Raw genomic sequence first — 21,470 nt, 5'->3', positions numbered from 1 at the left:
TCTGAATATTGAATTATATAAATATTAAATGAATAAAAATTATTTACATGCATTATAGAACAATTAAATTTTATTATAAAGAATTTTTACAACAGTATATAACTTTAAAATTCGAGATAAGATACATTTCAAAATTTAATTTAATGTTATTGTAATTATTTATTTATATAAATGAGTTAATTTGCAATATTAATATAGCTGCATTGATGGAACAGTAATTAAACAATTTCATTGTTAAAATATTTTGTCATGGAGATTGGTAAATAATTAAAACAATAATCATTAGATTATTATAGTATATTAGATGTTAAATTAGCCCTTGCGTTTACCACCTGAGCGATGTGATAACGGTCATCTTATTTCTTTAGCAGGTAATTTAGAACGTACAAGATCCCAACTTATGGAAGTAGAGTCTGATTTCATACATAAATCCATCATTATTTGTGCATATTTTGTTCCTCTTTTTACACCTAAACATGTTCCACTTGCCATGTTGTAGATAGGTGTGCCATTCTGAAAAAACACGTCATTAAATTTTTTTACGAGTTAGATAATTGTAAAAGGTTATACTAACTACAATACATACAGTCCCTTTATGATGCCACTCTTGATTACCTCCCATTTCATGACATTTTCCAAGCTTAGGAATTTTTCCACCGCCTTCTAGGCAGAGCATTTGACCAAGAACTAATTCATTTCTGTCAGTTTCATACCACATCTAAAAATAACCATTTATAGTTAAATTTAAAATTAAATATTATTTAATTGATTCATTTCAAAAGTTACCTGTGATTTAATTCGTAAACAAGGAACAAGAACTAATTTAGAGCCTTTTGTTTTAATATCCTTTTCACTTTGAATACAAAGTGCTGAATTTGTTAACCTAATTTGATACTGATCTGTATAGTTTCTGACTCTTGAATGCCAAGGTTGCATAGGTGGTTGATTTACTTTAAGCCATTTTTCTCTTAAGCTAGCTTTACTGTCATCAGGTAAAGCGAGCTCTGGATAAACTGTTTCTAAATACCATGCAAAATCTTTGCATTTTAATCTCTGCCGAAGTGTTATACGATCCGAAATATCACCATAATCAATTGGTTGAATATCTTTCAAGAAATATTCTTTATATTTGTCCATCCACACGTGTGCAACACGTAATGAATTCTTCAACATTGAATCAAATTGGCTGTCATTACCATAAGGACGGCGTCGTCTGAAAACGTGTCCAACTCGTGAACATGGTATTAATTCAATGCTTCCTCCACACATCCATATTCTAAATGATATCTCTAAATTTTCTCCACCCCATATATCCATTCCTGAATCATATTCACCCATTTCAAAGAAATAATTTCTATCTATTGCAAATAATCCACCGGCCATTGTTGGTGATTTTATAGGTTTAACAAAATCTTCATCTTGAATTAGAGTATTTTTTGGCAAATTATCCCACTTGAAATGAAGTCCCCAATTAAATCCTCCTCTTACTAATGGACTTGCAGTGTATTGGAATGTATCTGAATTAATAACATCAATCACAGGCATTGCTACAATCGTTGGAGATTCTTTAATCCTCTCTAATAAAGGTTCTATCCACATTTTATTAACTTCAATATGACTGTCTAAGAAAATAAGAACACTTCCCGTTGCCTTTTTTGCTCCAAAAATCTTTGCTCTTATTAAACCTTCTCTTCTTTCAGTTTTAAAAAATTTTACTAGACCATTAAAATTGTCATTTACGTATTTTTTAATATTTTCATGCGTTTCACTTGAATCACTGTAGTCATCTATTAAAATAATTTCATGTAAAAGGTGCTTAGGTGTTCTCGTGATAATAGAATGTAGGGATCTCAATAATGTCATATAATGCTCATTATAAAAACATATAATAACGCTGGCATTTGGTAATTTGGATGGATATTCAATTGATGAACAAAGTTTATTACGAGTATCTGGTAACTCTCGATTGATTCCAATATTATCTGATACTAAACCATTGAAAGCATATTTTTTGTATCCTTCATCTCTTTTCCTTTGATCTTCATAATTTCTGACTAGTCCCAGTTCATCTAAACCTATGATGACATCAATATTAATATCTGAAGTAAGGAATTATTAGAAAACATACCATCTCCTATTGAAGCTGCTGGTTTTATAGGAACTGGTTGGAGTTGTTGAAGAAGTTTGTGGCTATTTACTTTCATTGCATATTTTTCTCCATCATGGAGTATCTTCTGTTTGAATACAGATTCCCCTAAAGGTATCGTATATTCAGACACAAGCATTGTTGGGTTAACCATGTTGGCATTTTGAGTGAGTTTGGAGTAAAGATAAAAACTAAATGCCCATGTTATTGAGGCAACTATTATCCCCGATATAAACGAAGCGTATCTTGTAATTATTATCTAAAAAATGGAAATTTTTCAATAATTATACAAAGTACTTTAACTTTATATAGGTTATGAAATTCATACTCCAAATAATATGACAAAAATCATATAATTTATAAAAAATACTTACCATGATTCGTTATTATTAAAGACTAATTTAATAAAAAATAATTTCAACAATAATATTCTTTACATATTTCTAATCTCTTTAATAACTTGTCCACCTGTCATCACTCATACTTCATTGTTTTGGTCCAACAGCTGGTTTATTTTTTACATTGAAATATTCTAACAAACTCGAATAAATGATTAATAACAAATTTATATTGAATAAAAATTGTAAAATTTTATGAAAGAGTTATAGAAACATTTTTTATCACAAAAATAGATACTTGAAATAAAATCGTAGTTGGAGAAAAGTTTTTCACAAGCCACTTACACGAGCCCCTGTGGCCTAATGGATAAGGCATCGGTCTCCTAAACCGGGGATTGTGGGTTCGAGTCCCACCAGGGGTAAAACCATTTTTTAATAATCATCCCTTATTTTTAAATAATCATCTTTATTCATTCAATAAACATTTGATACTACTATATCAATGGAATTTAAACGTTTGTTTACATTTCTTGTTTATTTCTGCAAATTTCCTTCGTACCAACACAATAAATGATTGAAGTATTTTGAATTTAGTCATGTTTTACAAAAGAATGTTGATAATTTTGTATTAAAAAAAATTTAATATTTAATGATATTATATTTTTGTAATTAAAGATCAATTATATGATCAGTGCCAAAGACACAACACGTTTGAGACTCTTAAATGAATATATTTTCTAAAATTGTGCACTTCACCATTTTATTTCATTTTTTTTCAGCAGCATAATGTTTGATAAATCGTGCTGATGGATCACTGATATTTTTTACCCATCGTGGCATCCAAAAGTAAGGTGTGAAACTCTCTCCTTGATTAGGATAATATTTTTCAAAGACTTGCCTATAATATAACACAATAAAGATTAACTCTTGTTAACATGATATAAAAGTTATCATCAATTACCTGTAATAAAATGCCTCTTTAGTTTTTGGAGTACAATGAGGGTATTTAATAGGAGCTGATTCGAAATTATCATTTGAAACACGTTCTTCCACGATATCTTGTATTATCTCAAACAATGATTTCTTTATAGATGCTACTCCGTCACTAAATGCCTCTTTGTGTCGCCAAAGAATATTATTTGGCAATAATTTAGAATCGTCAAAGGCAGATCTTAATAAATGTTTTTCTACACCATCTAAAAACATTTGTTATTTTCTAATAAATATCAAAAGATTGAGTGAACAACTATTTTTTTATAGAATTTTATGTTCATACTTTGTGGTTGACGAGATTCAGGATCCAATGATAAATAATAATGAGTAAACTGAAGATCTAAGAACGGTACTCTAAGTTCAAGGCTATGAGCACTTGTAGTCCGATCAGCTCTCAATCCATCGTAAAGATAAATATCCTGAAGAAGTCGTAGGGATTCTTCATGTGCATCATGAGCATTGGGAGCATCTCTAAAATATATGTACCCTTGAGCTACTTCATCAGCTCCTTCACCACTGAATATTACTGTGGTGGATGTATTACGTTTAATATATCGTGCTAAAATATACATTCTACAAAATTACAAATTAGTTAGTACATAGTTTGGTAATTTTTAATTTATTCCTAAATATTGATTTATTTTTCTTCCGTTAGAATAATTATTTACCCGATCGATGCACGAATAGTAGTAATATCGAATGTTTCTAAGGTGTAAATAACTTCATCTAGCACATTGGCAACATCTCCAGAAGTAAAAATAACTTCATGATGATCAGTTCCAATATAGTCAGCAACTTCTCGAGCTGCTTGAATGTCTGGACTATCTCCCATTCCAATAGCAAAACTTTGAATTTTGTAAGGCAAATTATATTCCTTTGCAAATTTCACGAGTAATGCCGCTACTAAGCTAGAGTCTAATCCTCCAGATAATAAACAACCTATTCTCCTATCAGCCATTAACCGCTTTTCTACTGCTGCTGATAATAATTTCCTGATATTTTCTGATACTTTGGATGGAACTAGTTCTGTAAAAAAGTTCCTCTAGCAAATATTTACTTATTCTTTTAATTATAAATTAACATCATTCATTTAGACTTGGAAAACATTTAATAAAACTTACCAGGCCATGGAACACGTGGAATGAATGATGGTTTATCACCTGGTTTATAATAGTTAACTGTTTCTACAAGTTTAACTTTTCCATCTGGCAAAATTTGATATTTTTCATAATGTCCAGGTGGAAAAGGCTTCAATGTCCATTCATCTGTCACTTGATCTATTAGATTCATTAATCCCTGATAAAGATAAGGTTATTTACTTTATATCCACCAAAAATTCTAGATAATAAATAAACTTACCTTGCTTTCTGAACAAACAGCTAATTGTCCATCTTTACTTAACAATCTAAAGAGAGGTCTTACACCATAAGGATCTCTTCCAATGAGAATTGTTTTTTCCTCCATATCAGTTAAACAAAAAGCAAATACTCCATCTAAAGCCTTGGTAACATTCTTATATCCAACATTTTTGTATAAATGAATGATTATTTCTATATCACATTTTGTTACATAGTTAAAGTTGTACTGTTCTTTCAGCTGTAATTAATACATTCTTTTTGTAAGATTTCTTACGATAGATTGATTTTCTAATTAAATTCTGCATTCTCTCTCACGTGTTTGTAGTTGTAAAGTTCTCCATTACACAGTAAAAAAATATTTGGATATTCGTATAATCTCATAGGCTGCATTCCACACAACGTATCTACAATAGCCAATCTATGAAACCCTAAAAATCCATTCTGCAATGTTGAATTACATTATTAATTAAAACTTAGTAATACGAATTTAAAACTTTATTTTTAATTAATAAAAGTGAACAAATTACCTTAACACGATCATCATACTCAATTCTAATAGCATCTGGACCTCGATGAGAAATTTTATTAAAACTGTTACAAACACAGTTCAAAGTTTCTCCCTCAATTCCAAAAGCAGCCCAGATTCCACACATTTTTATTAATTTTTCAATTAAAATATTATTAATGTTTCAAACTTTCTTCAAACAGAATTACAATATATCATCCACTAATAAAATCTAGCAATGAAGAAAACACGTGGCTTTTTCAAATTATATTACGAACATGTCGACGTTCTATCACTTGCTGACGTAACACTCAATATCATTTCAATATCAGTAGATTTTTATTTTTCCTCATTTCTAAAATTAGAAGAATATTTTAAATATAAATTTTAGTTGAGTGAATAAATTTACATTTTAATTAAATAGCATTTGAATGAATCATTGAAATAAGGTATATTATAAATTTTTCTATTCAATAAATAAATAAAATTACTAACAATTAATGCTAATTCAAAAAAAATATAAAAAAAATTTTTGGAGTTTACTTTATGACTGTATTTTGTTAGTTTTTATTTATTTATTTATTCAAGTCAATATTTCTTTAATTATGAAATAATTAAATAAACGTGATAAACAGTTAATTGCACTCGATTACGTGAGTTTAATGATTACATACAATTTTTTTAAACTTGATAAAGTGAGATATTCATAGCATAAACGTGTTTTTCAGGTAATCTTACTACAATTATAAATTGTAATTTTTTTCATCGTTAGAAACTTTAATAGGCAAATTTTTATATAAAATATTCTAACTTGTTCTATTTTGTAATGTAATTTGTATGGCAGAATGTTACTGATCAATTTTCATTTCTTTATTTTTCTAGCCTTTGTGCACTGACCAATTAACTTTGTTATCAATGTTTTCCTATCTCTTTCTCTTTCATATTCACTAGTTGACATATTCCCTCTCTTTTTTAAAATCGTGACGTGACGAGCTAGATAGAAGCGCCGCCAAGTGTGAGTATTGGGTAAACCCTAACCTCTAAAAGAGTCGCGTTGATTCGCGACAGGGGCGCATTCGCCGCCTCTTTTCCTTTTCCATATTTTCTTCTTATTTTTATTTCTTCATAGTGGATTATCGTATTAATTGTGTTAGTACAGAAAATTTAATATAAAAGGTACTAAAAAAATTATTTTTTTACTCTTACAAAATTGTAATTAAAAAAAAAAAACAACCTTCTGTATAATCGACGCATTGTCGTAATTGTTGCGGTCAGCTGTTTCCGTTGGTCGTATCTTACTTACAAGTTATAGGCTATGCTAGAGAAGGATTGAAGACTACGTAAGACAGTATTATTGTGGGTTCGCCTTTTGTTGATTTCACGAGTATCGCAGATGAGGCGGGAGTAGTCGGCTTCAACCAGAGCTCATGTAAGCATGTGTCAAATTTTTTTTGTATGGCTGCCGGTTTTGGATAGTTTCTTCTAAATAATCAACCATCTTTACACTCATCAAATTTAGAAATAACCTAAAACTCTATTCCAAGTCTCATTTAATATATTATTCGGAGTTGGATTGGAATTACAAAGGAATTTTTTTTAAAAACAGAATAAATAAGCAGACAAACGAGGGTATTTGTCATCGATCGATGCGGAAAATGTGCTGAAAAATTATACAGAATAGCTGTGTGAGAAAGTTTCCGTGTCATGATGATGAGGTTTTTGTTGCTGATTGTTGAGCAAGACCTATGTAAGGGTTGGAAGGTGTGTGGCGCGAAGGAAATTTAGAATTGGCTTGAGGCTGATGTGAGCGTAAAATATTGAGGGCAAACATCAGAAAAGAAAATGAAAAAGTTTAAAAGTCAAACAAATACCGTAGTAAATAAATTTTAGGTATATTAGTGAAATAAAAATCTAAATGAAGTGGAATTTGGTGCTAAATGGTAATATACCAATGATTCAACGGTACTAACAACTGATCAAGGTGCAAGGAGGTCACAAAATACTTCCTGGATGGACTGATATCACCTAATACTTGACAAACTAAAAACTTTGTTGAGTTGATCACAGTTTAATGAACATTTGGAGTAGAACATACGTTTGGAGACAAATGTTTTCTTATTGCTGTTCATATTCTATGATTCAGAGTTTGCAAGGACAACAATTGAATAAAAATACTACAGCTGTACCAAAAGAAAAGTGGAAGAAAAGTTAAAAATCTTCAGGAAAGTTTAAAAAGTGAAACATTTCCTATTAGCTTGATGTAATGTGATTACAAAGTTGTGTCCAATTTTTTTTATTGCTATAAGTACTTCAGAGTTGATAAAATAGCCTTGGAAATATCTTCAATGCTTTAGGTTGATTTATAATTAATTATTCTTATCGATAAAAGTGTTGAAAAGTTTTTTGCTCTTAAAAATACTCTTGAGAGGTTTTGAATATTTTTAACAAATTATTAATTATTATCGTTACCTTCAAAATAGCTTGCCAATTTAGTAGGGAAATATTTGAAAGTTTGAAATTATCAATTATTCTATAACTAATTTTTTTATTGCTCTCAAGAGAACTATTTTTTATTATTATTATTATAATTTATAGAATAATTGGAACTACAAATACATGGGATCGGAAGATGCAGTTTAGTTTTTATTCGGTATCGTTGTAATCGCGTTTATTTATATCGACTCGTGTACTGCCGCATGACCGATCAGAATACTTTATTTATCTTTTGCATACCGAGACGTATATGAGGAAGAGATTTGTCTCAAGACATAAAGTGCAAAGAGATCTCATCTTAAGTGTCTTTGAGTTTAGTGCTTTTAGTAGAAATAATTATGAATTATTCACCAATAAAACAACCTTAGTAAAAAATTTATAAATTATTATTTTTTTTTTTAATCACAAATTATTTTTATGAAATATTTAATTTTCAAGAAAGTAAAGTGGTAATTTAAGAAAATTTTTTCATGTATTAAAGTGGCACTTTCAGTAAAAAAAAGTGAGTGGAAGTGATAGTAAAAGGCCGGAAATATTATTTATTATTATTTATTAACTCAGTATAATTAAAAAAAAAAAAAAACAGTGTATTGAATTATTATTTATCATAGTGTTTATAAATGAGATAAATAATTTTTGATTTTTTTAAACTAAGAATCGAATCTTCACGACTCAAGAGATAAAATACAACCCCCAGGAACGTAAGAAAAAGACATTCAAGTAGAAGTGGCATTTCGAAAGTAGAGCATTGGAAGACGTTGAGAAAATCAAGGTAAATATTTTTCTAACATATTTATATTAAATTACACTTGATTTCATCTAGTTCATATTTTTGTTTCAGTGTTAGATTTATGCAAGGATCTTTTATTTGTGAAAAATTTAATGAACATAATTTTTTTTTACTTTCAAATAATATTCAAAATCAAACAAAAGCTAGTACATTGAATACATTTTTGAGTATCACAGAGAAGATACAAAAGATGTCAATAGAAATTGTTTAAATTTTCTCTATGAAATGGCTTTTATACAAATTATTTCAAGAATATTTTTATACTTTTTGGATAAAAATACAATAAATCCCAAATAAAAGGTATATTTTTGCATGAATTTAATATCAGACTTTTTATTTACATATTTTAATAAAGTATATTATTCAAACATGCTTTCAGTTGAATATAAAAATTTATTCAATCGTAAGACAATAAAATCTACTTTCTCACCAATAAGTAGATCCATCTATATTAGAATAAAGTGAAAAAATAGTATATTGAACTATTTGATCTATCCTAGCTTAATTTTTCTTCGTTACAGTTGGTTTAATCTCACTAACAATAAAAGTACTAAATTTGTAAGCTCACTGAGAAAATAAATAAAGAGGGAAGGATATAGATTAAAGGGGATGTGTGCAAGCTTGATGGAGTATCTTCAAGTTGATATGAAATCTAGTAGTTTACTATCTTAAAGCTTTTAAACAGTAAGAAAATTATTACAAGAGTCGTATTTTTATAAAAAGATATATTGTTTTCTATTGAAGTAAATTGTGAACGTCGCAGATTCTTTATCATACAAATAAATATGATAAAGATGACAATATCAAACTCGTATGTATTTGTATATCGGTTATGACATCATCTGCAGACAAGTCATTATTGAAAACTGGAAAACATTTAGTTTTTTATTGTCACTATTAAATTAAAAAGTTAACCCCCGATAGACACGCTAAATAAACAAAAAATATTACTGATTTTTTCATATTTATTTTATATTATAATTTGAACTCAAATTTTGATTTTTTAACTATTAAAGTACTTAGAATTTTACAATACATGATCAAATTTATATGTAAATGTTGATAAAACATTGATGTAAAAAATGTCTAGTATTTATTCAGAAAAGATGAATTAATATTTTCAAGAGAAAAAAAAATTAACTATTTCAATTGAATAATGATGAAATAAAAATTTTTATCATTACAAAGTTGTCCTTCTATTAAATAGATAAATAAATAAATAAAAGAAATAAATTGATGAATAAATAATAGTACTAATAATTCTTTTGTGTTAGTGGAGAGAATAAGAAAAAGAGATTGAGTCATAGAAAGAATATTGTATATAATTAATTTTTTAATCTAAGTCATTATTCAATATTTAGAACACTAAAAACTATTCTAATTAAATTATCATCAATTAAGGGTGGGTTTACAATAAGTTCACGAGGAATCTAGATAGATATATTAAGTATTTTCTTTCTATTTCATCATACAGAATTTGGTCACAAATTTAATGTATGTGATGACTTCATCATCATCATCAATGACATTTATATTAAATCATATTAAACGAAATGAATGACCAGAAGTATAATTTCATTTATAGATTTATACTTTTTTTATTACTTACATTAATTTTGTTATTAATGAATTTCAATTCAGTTTAAAATCATCTTTTTTCTCAACACTGTTGATGAATTTTAATGAACATGGAGAAAATAGCGATATACTATTTTCATGTTTTTTAATATTTAAAATTAAATGCTTGTTCAATACACTATTTTTTTCGTTGCATTCCTTTTGTCATTCTTAAATGGTTGCGTTTCACCTGCGTAATTTATTCATCGCCGGAACTGATGAAGGATAGCGCAACTTGTGTAGTGTAGCAAGTCACAATTGCTTCATAAAATACCAACAATTCTATTGACAACGTGAGATGCATTTTTAATATTATGTAGCATATACTGAATTAATTGATGAATTAAAAATATCAAAGATTTTATTATCTTGTACTGTAATGATTTTTTGTCATTATTTTTGAAAAATAGATATGCTTTAATTAAAAGGTACTCTTAGAGTAGTTTATAAATAATTATAACGTCTAAGTAACATGCAAGAATTGAATATTCAAGCTTTGCAACTGCACCCACATTCAACGTGCGGTGTTTTAACCACCCACTTTGCAGTTTACATATTTTTTTGCTACTTACATAATAATAAATGTGTTAACAACTGCCTATTTTATTGTTTCTGTAAGAAAAAAGATCGAAAGGATAAAGAATAAAAGGGTAGTGGCATTGTTATTTGTTGAATTACTATTTAATCAATATACAAATAAATCTTGTTTTAGATAAGTTAGATTAACTTATTTATTTATTAATAGCCATTATTTATCTTTAATTAGGTATGATTTCATTTAATATCAATACATTGAATAACTTTTTACAATGCACTTTTTTTAAGGAATCAATCAATTTTTATTATCAACCATAGATTGAATTCAAAGACTTTTTAATTAATATCTGGGTTATAGAAAAAAATCTCTCAGGTATTGGTTCCTTAGATTTAACTCGATTTATAGTTCTTCCTATTTAATTGGCACACTTTCAATTTTTTATTGCTCTTTTTTTCTATTGAAGATTTTAGTTTGATTAACTAATCGATAATTAAACCTTAGTTAATTTTATTTTTAAAAATCCAATTATTTAAAATATAATACTTTCTAACATAATTATTTATCCAAATCACTTATGATACTTCTGAATAATTTGATTGTAGAGTGAGTCACATAGTTCAACGAAAACAATATTTTGAAGAGAGAAAAAATGAAATCATTACTAATGTTGAATTAATTCAATCAAGTTTAATCTTATAAAATGATTTGAAATCTCTCGATTTCATTTATTTGTTCATTAAAAATGAACTCTTGACAATTATTATGATAGTCCATAAATAATAAATGAATTTTGTATAATATTTTTTATAATTTTAGTCAACAAATGCATGATTAAGATAATTATAAATATAATACTAATGTTTATCGGAAATGATTCCTTGATAATTAGTAACATGAAAGTTTTTCAAGCAGGTCGAGGACACGCGAATGCTGTGTGTCTATTTGGCGGAGACGCTGCGGTTCGAAATGAATAATAGACGTTGAATGAGGACGTCGTGCTGGTACTTGCAAAGAGATAGGAGACCGCCCCCATCTTTGTCACAAGCTTTGCCAGACACCACGGCGACAAGAATTCCCAAGAGTCATATCGTCATTGATGTAAGTATTAAATCTCTACTCTTTACAATACTGTATATCTCAACATGAACACATGATGACCTTAAAACTACCAAAAAATAGAGATTAGACTATCCATGATAGTCAATCTTTCTTAAAATAATGATAAATTATCTAATATATTGTCTACTATTTCAGAGCCATTATTTTTCAAGTGTGGGAATATTCATTTTTAGCACACATCATACTCAGTCTGGGAATAAACCGTACGGTCATGTCTATTGTTAGAATAGACCTCAAAATGGTTGCAAAACCAAAATATTTTTTTTTTTGCATGTGCAAAGGTCATATCATAACATTGATATTTTTTTTTTGAAAAGTTTCATGTAATATCATGAAATAATAAGTTTCTCATTTTCTTTCAATAATGAAAATGTATAGAATACAGAGCACAACTTTTTCTTTGAAAGAAAAATAAGTTAAAATTTTACCACTAAGTAGACAAGTTTTACCTAAGACTTGAGAAATAAAAGAGAATGCTTGTCGCCAATTTTCTGGCAACATATCAAAGTCTTAAGACAAACAAAAATGACACAAGGAATTTTCTTATATACAAAACATTCATTGCATTCTTACTCACACTTGACGACGAATTGTCTGAATAATAAATTTTCATTATGAGTACATTTGAAAAATTAATCGTCCAAGAAGTCAAAATTACTAGAACAAATATTAACAATTGTAATTTAAATGAATTTTTTCATTTCATTTCTTAATTGATGCAAATTTTTTTAAATTCATTTTTGTACATTTTCTTATTTACTAAAACGAGGAAAATTAAAGGCAGCTGTTGCGTAAAATCGATTGAATTGTTTCAGTTTGTAAATCAGAATAATCTTAGGTCGTAAGTCATATGACCTCATTGCAATTCTTCATTTTACATTGCAACGATACAGATGGAATTCCGTGGATGAGTATCGACGTCATTATAACACGAAGCACGTGCTCATACTACTGTCGCGTGATCGGGGTCTCTTGTAGTTAATTTATCAAACGATTCAGTGTGAATATTGTATATAGTCTTGTAATTCTTACTTATTCGAGCCCACTTAAATAATTGTATAATTTGTAGGCCAACTTATATGTTTTTATTTCACAAAGAACTGTTGAAAATATTTACTTATCATTTATTAAATCTCGCAGTGACTGTATTAATGATTTTTTCACAATGAAATTTCCCTTATTATCCAACACAGGGATGAAGTTAATTAAAATTTTAATTAAAGTTACCGTAATATTTGTTTATTAACTACAAACATTTATTACTTTTTTCCTTATGAAATAATTTAAAATTTTATTTATTTTTGTGAATTTGTTATATTTTGTCTATTTAGAGGAGCAAAAATGATATTATATGCTACACTATCTTGTCAATATCGCGTGTCTAGTAACGTGAATTATGCCACGCAGCACATGTGAAAGAACGCGTGCGCATACACAATGTGTTAACTAACATGTATCTGTATTTGTCAGGAACAAAAGAAGAAAACACAAAAGATTATTATTTGATTCATGTATCACTATACATGAAATACAATAAAGGATAATTATATTAATTATTGAATTGAGTCTAATATTTAGAGCAGAAAAAAATAATCAATAGAATTCAATCAAGTGCACTGACCCAGGCCAATTCTCAGACATTTATAAATATTTAAAAGGTGTTTTTGAATTATAGTCTAAATATAAATCTAGAATTATTTATTTGGCATAGAATCTCTAATGTGTATGCCTCAATTGCTCCTCATCAATGTCATCATCTACCAAATCACCTGACAGCCTATCGTACCAAATTAACGTCTGCCAAATTCCTCATGATTAATTTGCTGTTTCCATTTTTGTTCTCTAGGTATTTAAAAAAAAAAAATAACGTCGACTATTAGTTAATCAAAGTAAAATTTATTTTTACTTTTTATAAAACAAATAATTTGAGTGATTGATTCTTGATAATTTTGTTATATTCTTAATTCAAAAAAACAATTCATAAAATATGTTTTTAGTAAGAAAAGTTTTTTTTCTTATTTTCAAATAATTTGTTTTAAATTTGAAATAAATAAAAATAAATGCAATCAACTTAATTAATAGTACTTTATTTTAATAATTAATTACAAAGGTTTATTTATAGTATTTATTTTTATCGCTGTCCGATATTTTTTTCACGTCTATTAAAATATCCTTTCAACATTTTTGTCATCAAATTTTACTCAACTATATATAGCAATAATTTTTGAATCAATCGTTGTCATGATCAATAAAGTGCTTATAATTGTCAAAGTTTCTTACGTCATCAGACACATAGTAAACAGTTTTTATCGACAGCTTTGGACATCAGCCAAGCTTGAGTTTCTTTTCTCATAAGTTTTAGTATTCTTTAGATATGAAAATTTGTAAGACATTGTCAGATATAAAAATCTCTTATTAACATTATTCTTTTCTTCATGTCTTTAGCCAATAGTTGATAAAGTTTATTTCACATGCATGTGAAGAGAAAAGCCAAAACTCACATGTTCCACACTTCCGGCCATATGTTAAAGAAAATTACTATCTACTATACAACGATCAATACTTATTTATATATCAAATCGTTGACGCAATAATGAAATATTTCAATGTCCAGTGTACTCATTTACTATCACAATGTTGTTAAGGTCTTATTGTTAGTTGTAACTATTAATAACTATTATATAACATTTGTTGTATAATTTAATGTCAAATCTTAAAAATTATGTAATTTCAAATGAATTTCAATTATGTATCAAATCAATTTTTAGCTGTTACAAATCTTCTTTTTTCATTTTACAACAGAAACTTTTTTACTGCAATGCGCTATAATAATCGACTTATGAAATGTAGTATTTTATAAATATCTCATTCATAAAATCAGTTATTTTTCTACTTTTATTCAATATTTTACTGAATATATAACTTTGATAGTGGTACTTTTTTTTTTTTATTTAATAAACTATAATATTTATTATTAAGACAGTCGTTTTTTGAAAAATCACATCACTTGAAATAATTGGCTTATTTTTTAGGTGACTTGTCGATTTAATTGATAGCATATCGGATAAAGATTAATTTTATCCCATCTCAATTCTTATCTCTCTCCTTGGAGTATAAAATTGTCATTTTTATATTACTTAAGATTTTTTATTGTCGATTAAGTAATATTTAATACAGTTCAACAAAAATAAGATAATTGATAGTTGAAAAAATAATTTCTATCACTATCGAGGATCTGAGTATATTAATAATTTAATGATTAAATTTATTATAACTAACTCTCACTCTCTTAAGTAGTCTAGCTAAAAGCTAGCCTTAAATTTTTTAATATTCGAAATTACAACCAATAATTAATACTCTATGATCTTTCTAATTCTTTATAATTACAATAATAATTATTTTTAATTACAGATTTATAGATGGAAGGACTCAGTAACGGAAAAGTAGAAAAAACCGATGATTGCTGCAACGATAAAGACACAATGCTTGAAAAAGATTCATGTGATGATAATGGAAAGGTTGAATGTCTTGAGAACATGAAAAATGATAATGAATCAAATAGATTGAATGTCATGACGTCAGAGGATGAAAATAAGTTAGAAAAACGATTGTCTCGTGAAGATGATCCGGAAGAGGATGAAGGAAAAGGTTCAGATGAAGAACAGGAGAGTAAAGAGAAGACTGAAGAAAAACGTGACGATGAGTCGTCTACTACGTCTACGTCTACGTCTGACGATGAATCAGAAACAAGCTCTGAAGAGAAAACGGAGCCATCGACTAAACCAGAAGAACCACCACCACCACCTGAGAAACCTCAAGAAAAAACTGAAGAACAACCTAAGAATGATGATACTACAGATGAAAGTGACATTGATGATGATCTTGTCTCTACTATCAACTACAACACCATCACTTCCTTGGCTGCACTTAAAGATATGCTTCAATCTTCTGGAGAAGACTCTGACGGTGTTGACAGTTTCTTTCATCATTACTTTTTATCCCATGTAAATCGCTTGCCATCAAGAAACCAAACCCACAGTCCGTATCCTTGGGGACGAAGGCTATCGGAGTGTCGCGAAGAGGATGAAGATGAAACCGAAGAAGGTAAGTACTTTCGTATAATTTTATTACCATGTTTAGGATTTAAAAAATTTATATACTATCTTTACCTAGTTCATTTTATTTCGTTAATTTTTCTTCCATTTTTATTATTAGGGCTCTTAATTTCCTTCATAGTAAAGTGGAAATTTTTCTCGAATAAAATTCTTGAGTGATGAAATGTAAAAATAATACGAATAAGTGCAAAGAATAAACATTAAACATAAAATTTTTTTAAATGAATAATGGATATTCTTATAATTGTATTATTATATTTTGGCTATCATAGTCACCCACATATATAGGAAAATGACCTTTGATCTATTGAGATAAAAAAAATATTTTTGTTTGTAAAATTATCATAAAAAAAAAATGTATAAGATATTCTGATAGTTTTAATGATTTTTGTTCGGTATAAAATTTTTTCTTTGTTCCTATACTTCATGCTTATATAAATACTTAATATTGAAGTAAAAATTTTGATAATCATAACCATTTCATATTTTACATTGCTATTTTTATTCACATGTTTTTCCATACAATAACTATTGATATCTTACTATTACTTATTCAAGTATACTGTGTTTGCTTTATTTTACGTTTAAATTATTATTTCAAATAATATTTACCTTCGAATATTTCAAAATATTTTTTAAGGCTTCCGTTAGTCACGTAATAACATGGCTTCTTGAATTCTCGTCTGCCAACATTTTCTACGAATATTTAGCATCATTATACATGCATATTATGTGTCACATTTTACATAGCACTTGCAGGAAATTTTATTAAAGATAAATATCATCATCTGGTTCTAGAAAAACAGTTTGCATAGCAATGTGATAATTGGAACTCGATCAATTTAATTCCTACAATTTATGCGAATCTTAAATATTGATAATCCTGTTTTAAAAAATATTTTTTTTTCCGATTCTATTTGTTTCTAATGACTTTTATTCCATTGCTGACACGTGCAAGCAGGATGTTGTTTTATTATGAGAAAGTGTAAGACCAATAGATGCTAAGATTAGCAACTAGTGGTTTAACTTCGTTAAAATTTCGTTGGTTGGCGCAAGAATCATTTTATACTGCACTTAGGTAACGATTGACTATTTATAAATGTAACTTTTTGGATTAAAAGCGTGACAGCGTTCATCAACCTGATCTGAATATATTTACACTTTAAGTGAATTCATCCATAATTTGTCCCATTTATATCTAAATGATGTTGTAATACTGCACTTAAACGTCTGACATTTAGTTATTTATTTTATTAAATGTTCTGTTTATAGGTAAAACTAATGAAACTTCTGCTGCTGCTACTGCTACTACTGCTATTACTGCTACTACTACTGCTGCTGCTGCTGCTGTTGTTGTTGTTGAAAAAACGAATGATAAAGACACTAAAGCCGTTACAACCCAAGAATCTCAAGATAAATCTGAGAGTTTGCCATCTAAAGTGTCAAGTCCGTCCTCTTCAGAGAAATCCAGTTCAGAGAAAATCGATCAAAAGTCCAATACAACCTCAAGTGTTTCTGAATCTAGACCACCTCCAACCTCATCAACAGGTTCGAGGTTTACTACAACCATTGTAACATCACCTACATCAAATAAGCCTGTATTAAGACGGAGACACACAACTGGACCAAGTATGGCTTTTCCAGCCACTGATCCACCAAATTATTCCAACAGTATGGTCTTTTCACGAACAAGTCCTTTGCCTAGTCCACATCTAGATAAAAGATTCTTTGATTCAAGTCTGATAGAGATGAAAAGTCAAGCTAGCAGTTCAAGTACTCTTGACTATGATTCTGCTGAAGAAATCTGGGTTCGAAGAGTTGATTTTTTGCAAGAACGGAAACGTAAAGTAAGTGAATTTATTATTTTTATTTTCTTCTCTAGTGAAATTTGCATTAAATTATAGCTATTGGGAATCACTTGGATGAATGAAAAACGATTGGCAAATGGCATCGATGCCTTTTTTATAGGTTGTGAATGAACGTAATGTGGATCAATAAGATTACTTGAGTGAATAATCTGAAATTTTATTGATTTTGAATCAATATATCAGATTCAAATGTTTGATTAAAAACATTTATATTATATTAATTTTTTTTATTAAATGATGATCTGATTGTTCCAATTAGTACATCCACTAATTCATTTTGCTTTCATTAATTTATTTAGTAATAATGAGTTTATCTGATCGAACATTCTTTCAGTATCTAAAAATTTTTATTATTATTATCATCAGAATTTTTTGTGATTATTATGCTAATTTTCTTTCAACAAAAATTAAAAATCCATAGTTGCGGTCAATGAAAAATATAAACATGTTAATTATACTCGTAATGATAAAAAATGGATGAGAGAAAAAATCTAATTAACTATCCAATGTTATGTATTTACTTGGTAACTATGATCATGACACAACTGTCAATTACACTGATCAACTAATTTCCACATAGAAAAATTACAAAGAGCTAATGTGCTTACTCTGAATGATTTACTGTCAATAGAAAAAGCAATTACTTCAACTAGAAATAAAAAAACTCTCTATGAAAATTTACTATTATTTTTAAAATTCTTGATCAAAATACTTAATATCTTTTACTACAAACATTTGTAATCTTCACTTTTGTTCGCAAAAATATTTAGGCTTTATATTTCCATTGAGTAAATAAAATTTAATAGTTTGGAATTGTTGAAAACATTTACAAGTAATTGATGTCATTACAGAAAAATTACATATGCTCTGTAGCTATTCGATTTTGAGAGAAACAAATGAATGTTAAAGTTAATTGAAGTCATACTTATGCAAATTTCCACTTAGACTGAAGGAAGTCATGGTCAAAATGATTCATCTGTTTATCTACTAGAATATTAAACGAGTTTGAAAAATTAGTTTTAACATTACAAATTTTACTCAATGGATCATTTAATTTGAAACATTCATCACTTTTTGCTGCTTGAAAAAAAAAAGTGTATTGAATATAATTATCACATGGTTGTTAATTTTTTAAATTATCAGTAACTATTTTTTTTATTAAAAAGATTGTTATTCTTTTTTTGACTTCAGTATCTCTAGAGTGATGATAAATTTGATGAGAGAAATTGCAAATTGTTTTAGGTTTAGACATGAATTGTTCATATAAATATAATAATTAAACTAGATATTATTACATGTTTAAATAATATTAAATAGCTTTGTGTTATCAAATGCGATAATAACAATGTGCTGCGGTCTTTCGGTAAATTTTTGAAACATGATTAAATCATTTAAATTGTGCATATCAAATAAAGTAGCAATTAATTATTAAAAACAATAACGTTATCGCTTGACACTTAATCTGATAACTTCAATTTTATTTACGTCATTTTAGAATTATAAATAAATTCGTTATCATAGTCCTTTAAAGTAATTTTATCAATTGATTTAAATAAAATTAATTTTTCAGAAAATAAATAAGTATTATTAACTCACAAATAATTAAAATCTATTATAGTAAAAAAAAAAAAAAGTATTTAAAATACAAAACGTGTTACCGTATAAAAGATAGTAATGTAGCTTATCAAAGTACAAAGTAGTTTATCATGTTTTTAAGGTACGTGAACAAATTTTCAAGATAAGTAAACTTTTTCTTATGTTAAACTTAATAGAGAAAATGTAGTGGTCATTTAAAATTTTAATTTAAATGAATCAAAATTTTGAAACAATCAAGTTATCGTAGATATTGTATTGGGTAGTGTAAATAAGCATTGATATCTATAAAATTAATCTAAAACATTCGGGGTGATATGGTCTGTCTTCAACTGTCTATACTTGTCAGGTCTCTATCACATAATCAGTTCTTGTTGAAACTCTGAATCACGTACGTTGATGTGTTAAACGTGTCACAGTTTTTTGTTTTAATAGTACAATTAATTTTATTGGTTACGTAAAATATTTATGTCTATTTACATAAATATTTTTTATTATTTTCTTCGACATATATGTTTTAAATAAAAATATTCAAAATTTATTATTCAATGCCTCCAAGTGCCGGACGTTGTCCGGATTATTCTGGGAAAAAGCGACGATATTCTCTTATAGCAGTTCCAAATAGGTCCTCAAAATATCGAGGTACCTATAAGGTCAGTTGTTAAAAATTCATCTATTTAAATGACCTATATAGCCAATATAATCAACACGACTTTTTGGATTTATTGATTTCAATCTCTTATTCATAAAGTATATTTAGATAAATCACGTGCTTTTCTCGGTGAACTTACGAGTCAGGTGATAATGTATTGTATCTACATGTCTTAATCAGATACATATTTTTACAGTGAATGTCAAGTGACGGAAGGAAAGATTAAAGATTAATCAAATATCATTGACTCAATTATTTTTGTACTATTTTTTTTAACAGGGAAATTATGGAAGCTATATGTTTAATTACTATTACTCGTTCACTCGTACATAATTAATTTTTTTTCTCTTTACTTGTACTATCAAGAAAATAGATAGGTAATTATAGATAGTTGATGAAAGAAAAATTGTAGAACGTAATGACTGTCAATTATTGCAATCAATCTCACTGATATAAGTATTCGGAGAATGATTACTGAGAAAGCTTGGAGGAAAATAAAAGTTTTACTTCACTTTAAATTTGATAAAAAAAAAAAAAAATATAAAAATTATTACCATTATATTTTTTTAGCAAATACTGATTTTATAAATCAAATATAAGTTGTTATAAGTTGTAGTGTTTAGTTTAGTAAAAAAAAAAAGTTATTTTTTCGTTTTTATAATCAATATTTATTTTAGACAATTTCTGAATTCAATATTTAGTTTGCTCAAATTTTGTAAACAACTTTTCGGTCACCCAATATGTTTGAATAAGCACGTATTCATGACCATTCTTAATATTCAAGTTCAATCTATTATCTAGATTCCAATTTCTAAAATTATTTTCTCAGTTGACTCTTTTCTTCCGTGAGTGAAGAATCGTTGCGAAATGCAATTTTAATTTCAATAGTTATTGAAATTAAATTTTATCAGGATGAGACAAGCTCACAAAAATGCACGAATAATTAGAAGAATAATAGAGGAATTTGAGGATGACGAAGATGGACAAGTATGTGTATATACGTGATCAATTAAGTCGTGATATGTATTTTCACTCAAAATATAAAGGAAGTTAGTGCGAAACTCGATAACCATTTTAACTATTTACAACAATTAGTATATCATCATCAACATATTACGTCATCTGTTCTCTTACATACTAGAATATCAGACACTCAATTTTGTTCATGTTATCTCTGAAGTTTAGCGTTTTAATTCAATAATTAACCAATCAATAATGCTAGAATGAATTAATTTCATTTTCTTTGAGTACCTTCTTGCATTAATATCAAGTTTACATAGATATATACAGTGATAATAAATATTAATTCACTTTAGATTTTACATTCACTAAATTTATCTAGTAT

At 27.6% G+C, this 21,470-nt stretch overlaps 3 protein-coding genes and 1 non-coding gene across 12 annotated transcripts in view; 2 read left to right on the top strand and 2 right to left on the bottom strand.

The window, feature by feature from the left end:
* Positions 1–144: 144 nt before the first annotated feature.
* Pgant35A (polypeptide N-acetylgalactosaminyltransferase 35A) lies at positions 145–2,834 on the bottom strand. The gene is made up of 5 exons (XM_035089168.1): positions 2,521–2,834; positions 2,129–2,405; positions 787–2,075; positions 587–718; positions 145–513 (listed from the first exon to the last, which is right to left on the bottom strand). Exons 1-5 carry the CDS (start codon positions 2,521–2,523, stop codon positions 352–354), a joined length of 1,863 nt encoding a protein of 620 aa, XP_034945059.1. The 5' UTR covers positions 2,524–2,834; the 3' UTR covers positions 145–351.
* TRNAR-CCU (transfer RNA arginine (anticodon CCU)) lies at positions 2,834–2,906 on the top strand. The gene has a single exon. It is a non-coding gene; the product is annotated as a tRNA-Arg (tRNA).
* A 27-nt stretch (positions 2,907–2,933) lies between these two features.
* On the bottom strand, positions 2,934–6,641 carry AsnS (asparagine synthetase). 5 transcript variants are annotated; one of them, XM_035089198.1, is made up of 9 exons: positions 6,575–6,641; positions 5,363–5,695; positions 5,151–5,276; positions 4,837–5,073; positions 4,599–4,773; positions 4,146–4,503; positions 3,761–4,050; positions 3,446–3,680; positions 2,934–3,382 (listed from the first exon to the last, which is right to left on the bottom strand). In XM_035089198.1, exons 2-9 carry the CDS (start codon positions 5,486–5,488, stop codon positions 3,250–3,252), a joined length of 1,680 nt encoding a protein of 559 aa, XP_034945089.1. In that variant the 5' UTR covers positions 5,489–5,695; positions 6,575–6,641; the 3' UTR covers positions 2,934–3,249. The 5 variants fall into 5 exon arrangements, with proteins under 5 accessions (XP_034945089.1, XP_034945074.1, XP_034945083.1 ...); XM_035089183.1 differs by lacking the exon at positions 6,575–6,641 and adding an exon at positions 6,015–6,285; XM_035089192.1 differs by lacking the exon at positions 6,575–6,641 and adding an exon at positions 6,152–6,284.
* SNF4Agamma (SNF4/AMP-activated protein kinase gamma subunit) overlaps positions 6,392–21,470 on the top strand; it is a 47,313-nt gene continuing 32,234 nt past the window's right edge. The window contains exons 1-5 of one of the 5 annotated variants that reach the window (XM_035089124.1): positions 6,392–6,516; positions 8,489–8,605; positions 11,691–11,876; positions 15,309–16,001; positions 17,285–17,859. In XM_035089124.1, the coding sequence (XP_034945015.1) occupies positions 15,317–16,001; positions 17,285–17,859 (1,260 nt within the window). In that variant the 5' untranslated portion in view covers positions 6,392–6,516; positions 8,489–8,605; positions 11,691–11,876; positions 15,309–15,316. Of the gene's footprint in view, positions 8,606–11,687; positions 11,877–15,308; positions 16,002–17,284; positions 17,860–21,470 lie in introns of all 5 variants that reach the window. The other 4 variants (XM_035089119.1, XM_035089106.1, XM_035089128.1 and 1 more) reach the window with 4 other exon arrangements.

This window comes from Chelonus insularis, unplaced genomic scaffold, assembly GCF_013357705.1.
Source record: "Chelonus insularis isolate UGA/USDA-ARS -01 unplaced genomic scaffold, ASM1335770v1 contig_130_pilon, whole genome shotgun sequence".
Lineage (NCBI taxonomy): Eukaryota > Metazoa > Arthropoda > Insecta > Hymenoptera > Braconidae > Chelonus > Chelonus insularis.
Note: the sequence above shows the minus strand (reverse complement) of the source record. Positions and strands in the feature narration are given on the sequence as shown.

Bases quoted from the DNA above. Each gene is read 5' to 3' on its own strand.
- Pgant35A (XM_035089168.1), bottom strand. The intron at 719-786 runs GTAACTTTTGAA...GGTTATTTTTAG, and splicing joins GTTTACGAATTAAATCACAG to ATGTGGTATGAAACTGACAG. The intron at 514-586 runs GTATGTATTGTA...GTGTTTTTTCAG, and splicing joins AGTGGCATCATAAAGGGACT to AATGGCACACCTATCTACAA.
- AsnS (XM_035089198.1), bottom strand. From the start codon at position 5,488: ATGTGTGGAATCTGGGCTGCTTTTGGAATTGAGGGAGAAACTTTGAAC. The intron at 4,504-4,598 runs GTAAGTTTTATT...ACTTTTTTACAG, and splicing joins TCCACGTGTTCCATGGCCTG to AACTAGTTCCATCCAAAGTA. The intron at 3,681-3,760 runs GTATGAACATAA...AAATGTTTTTAG, and splicing joins TGAATCTCGTCAACCACAAA to ATGGTGTAGAAAAACATTTA.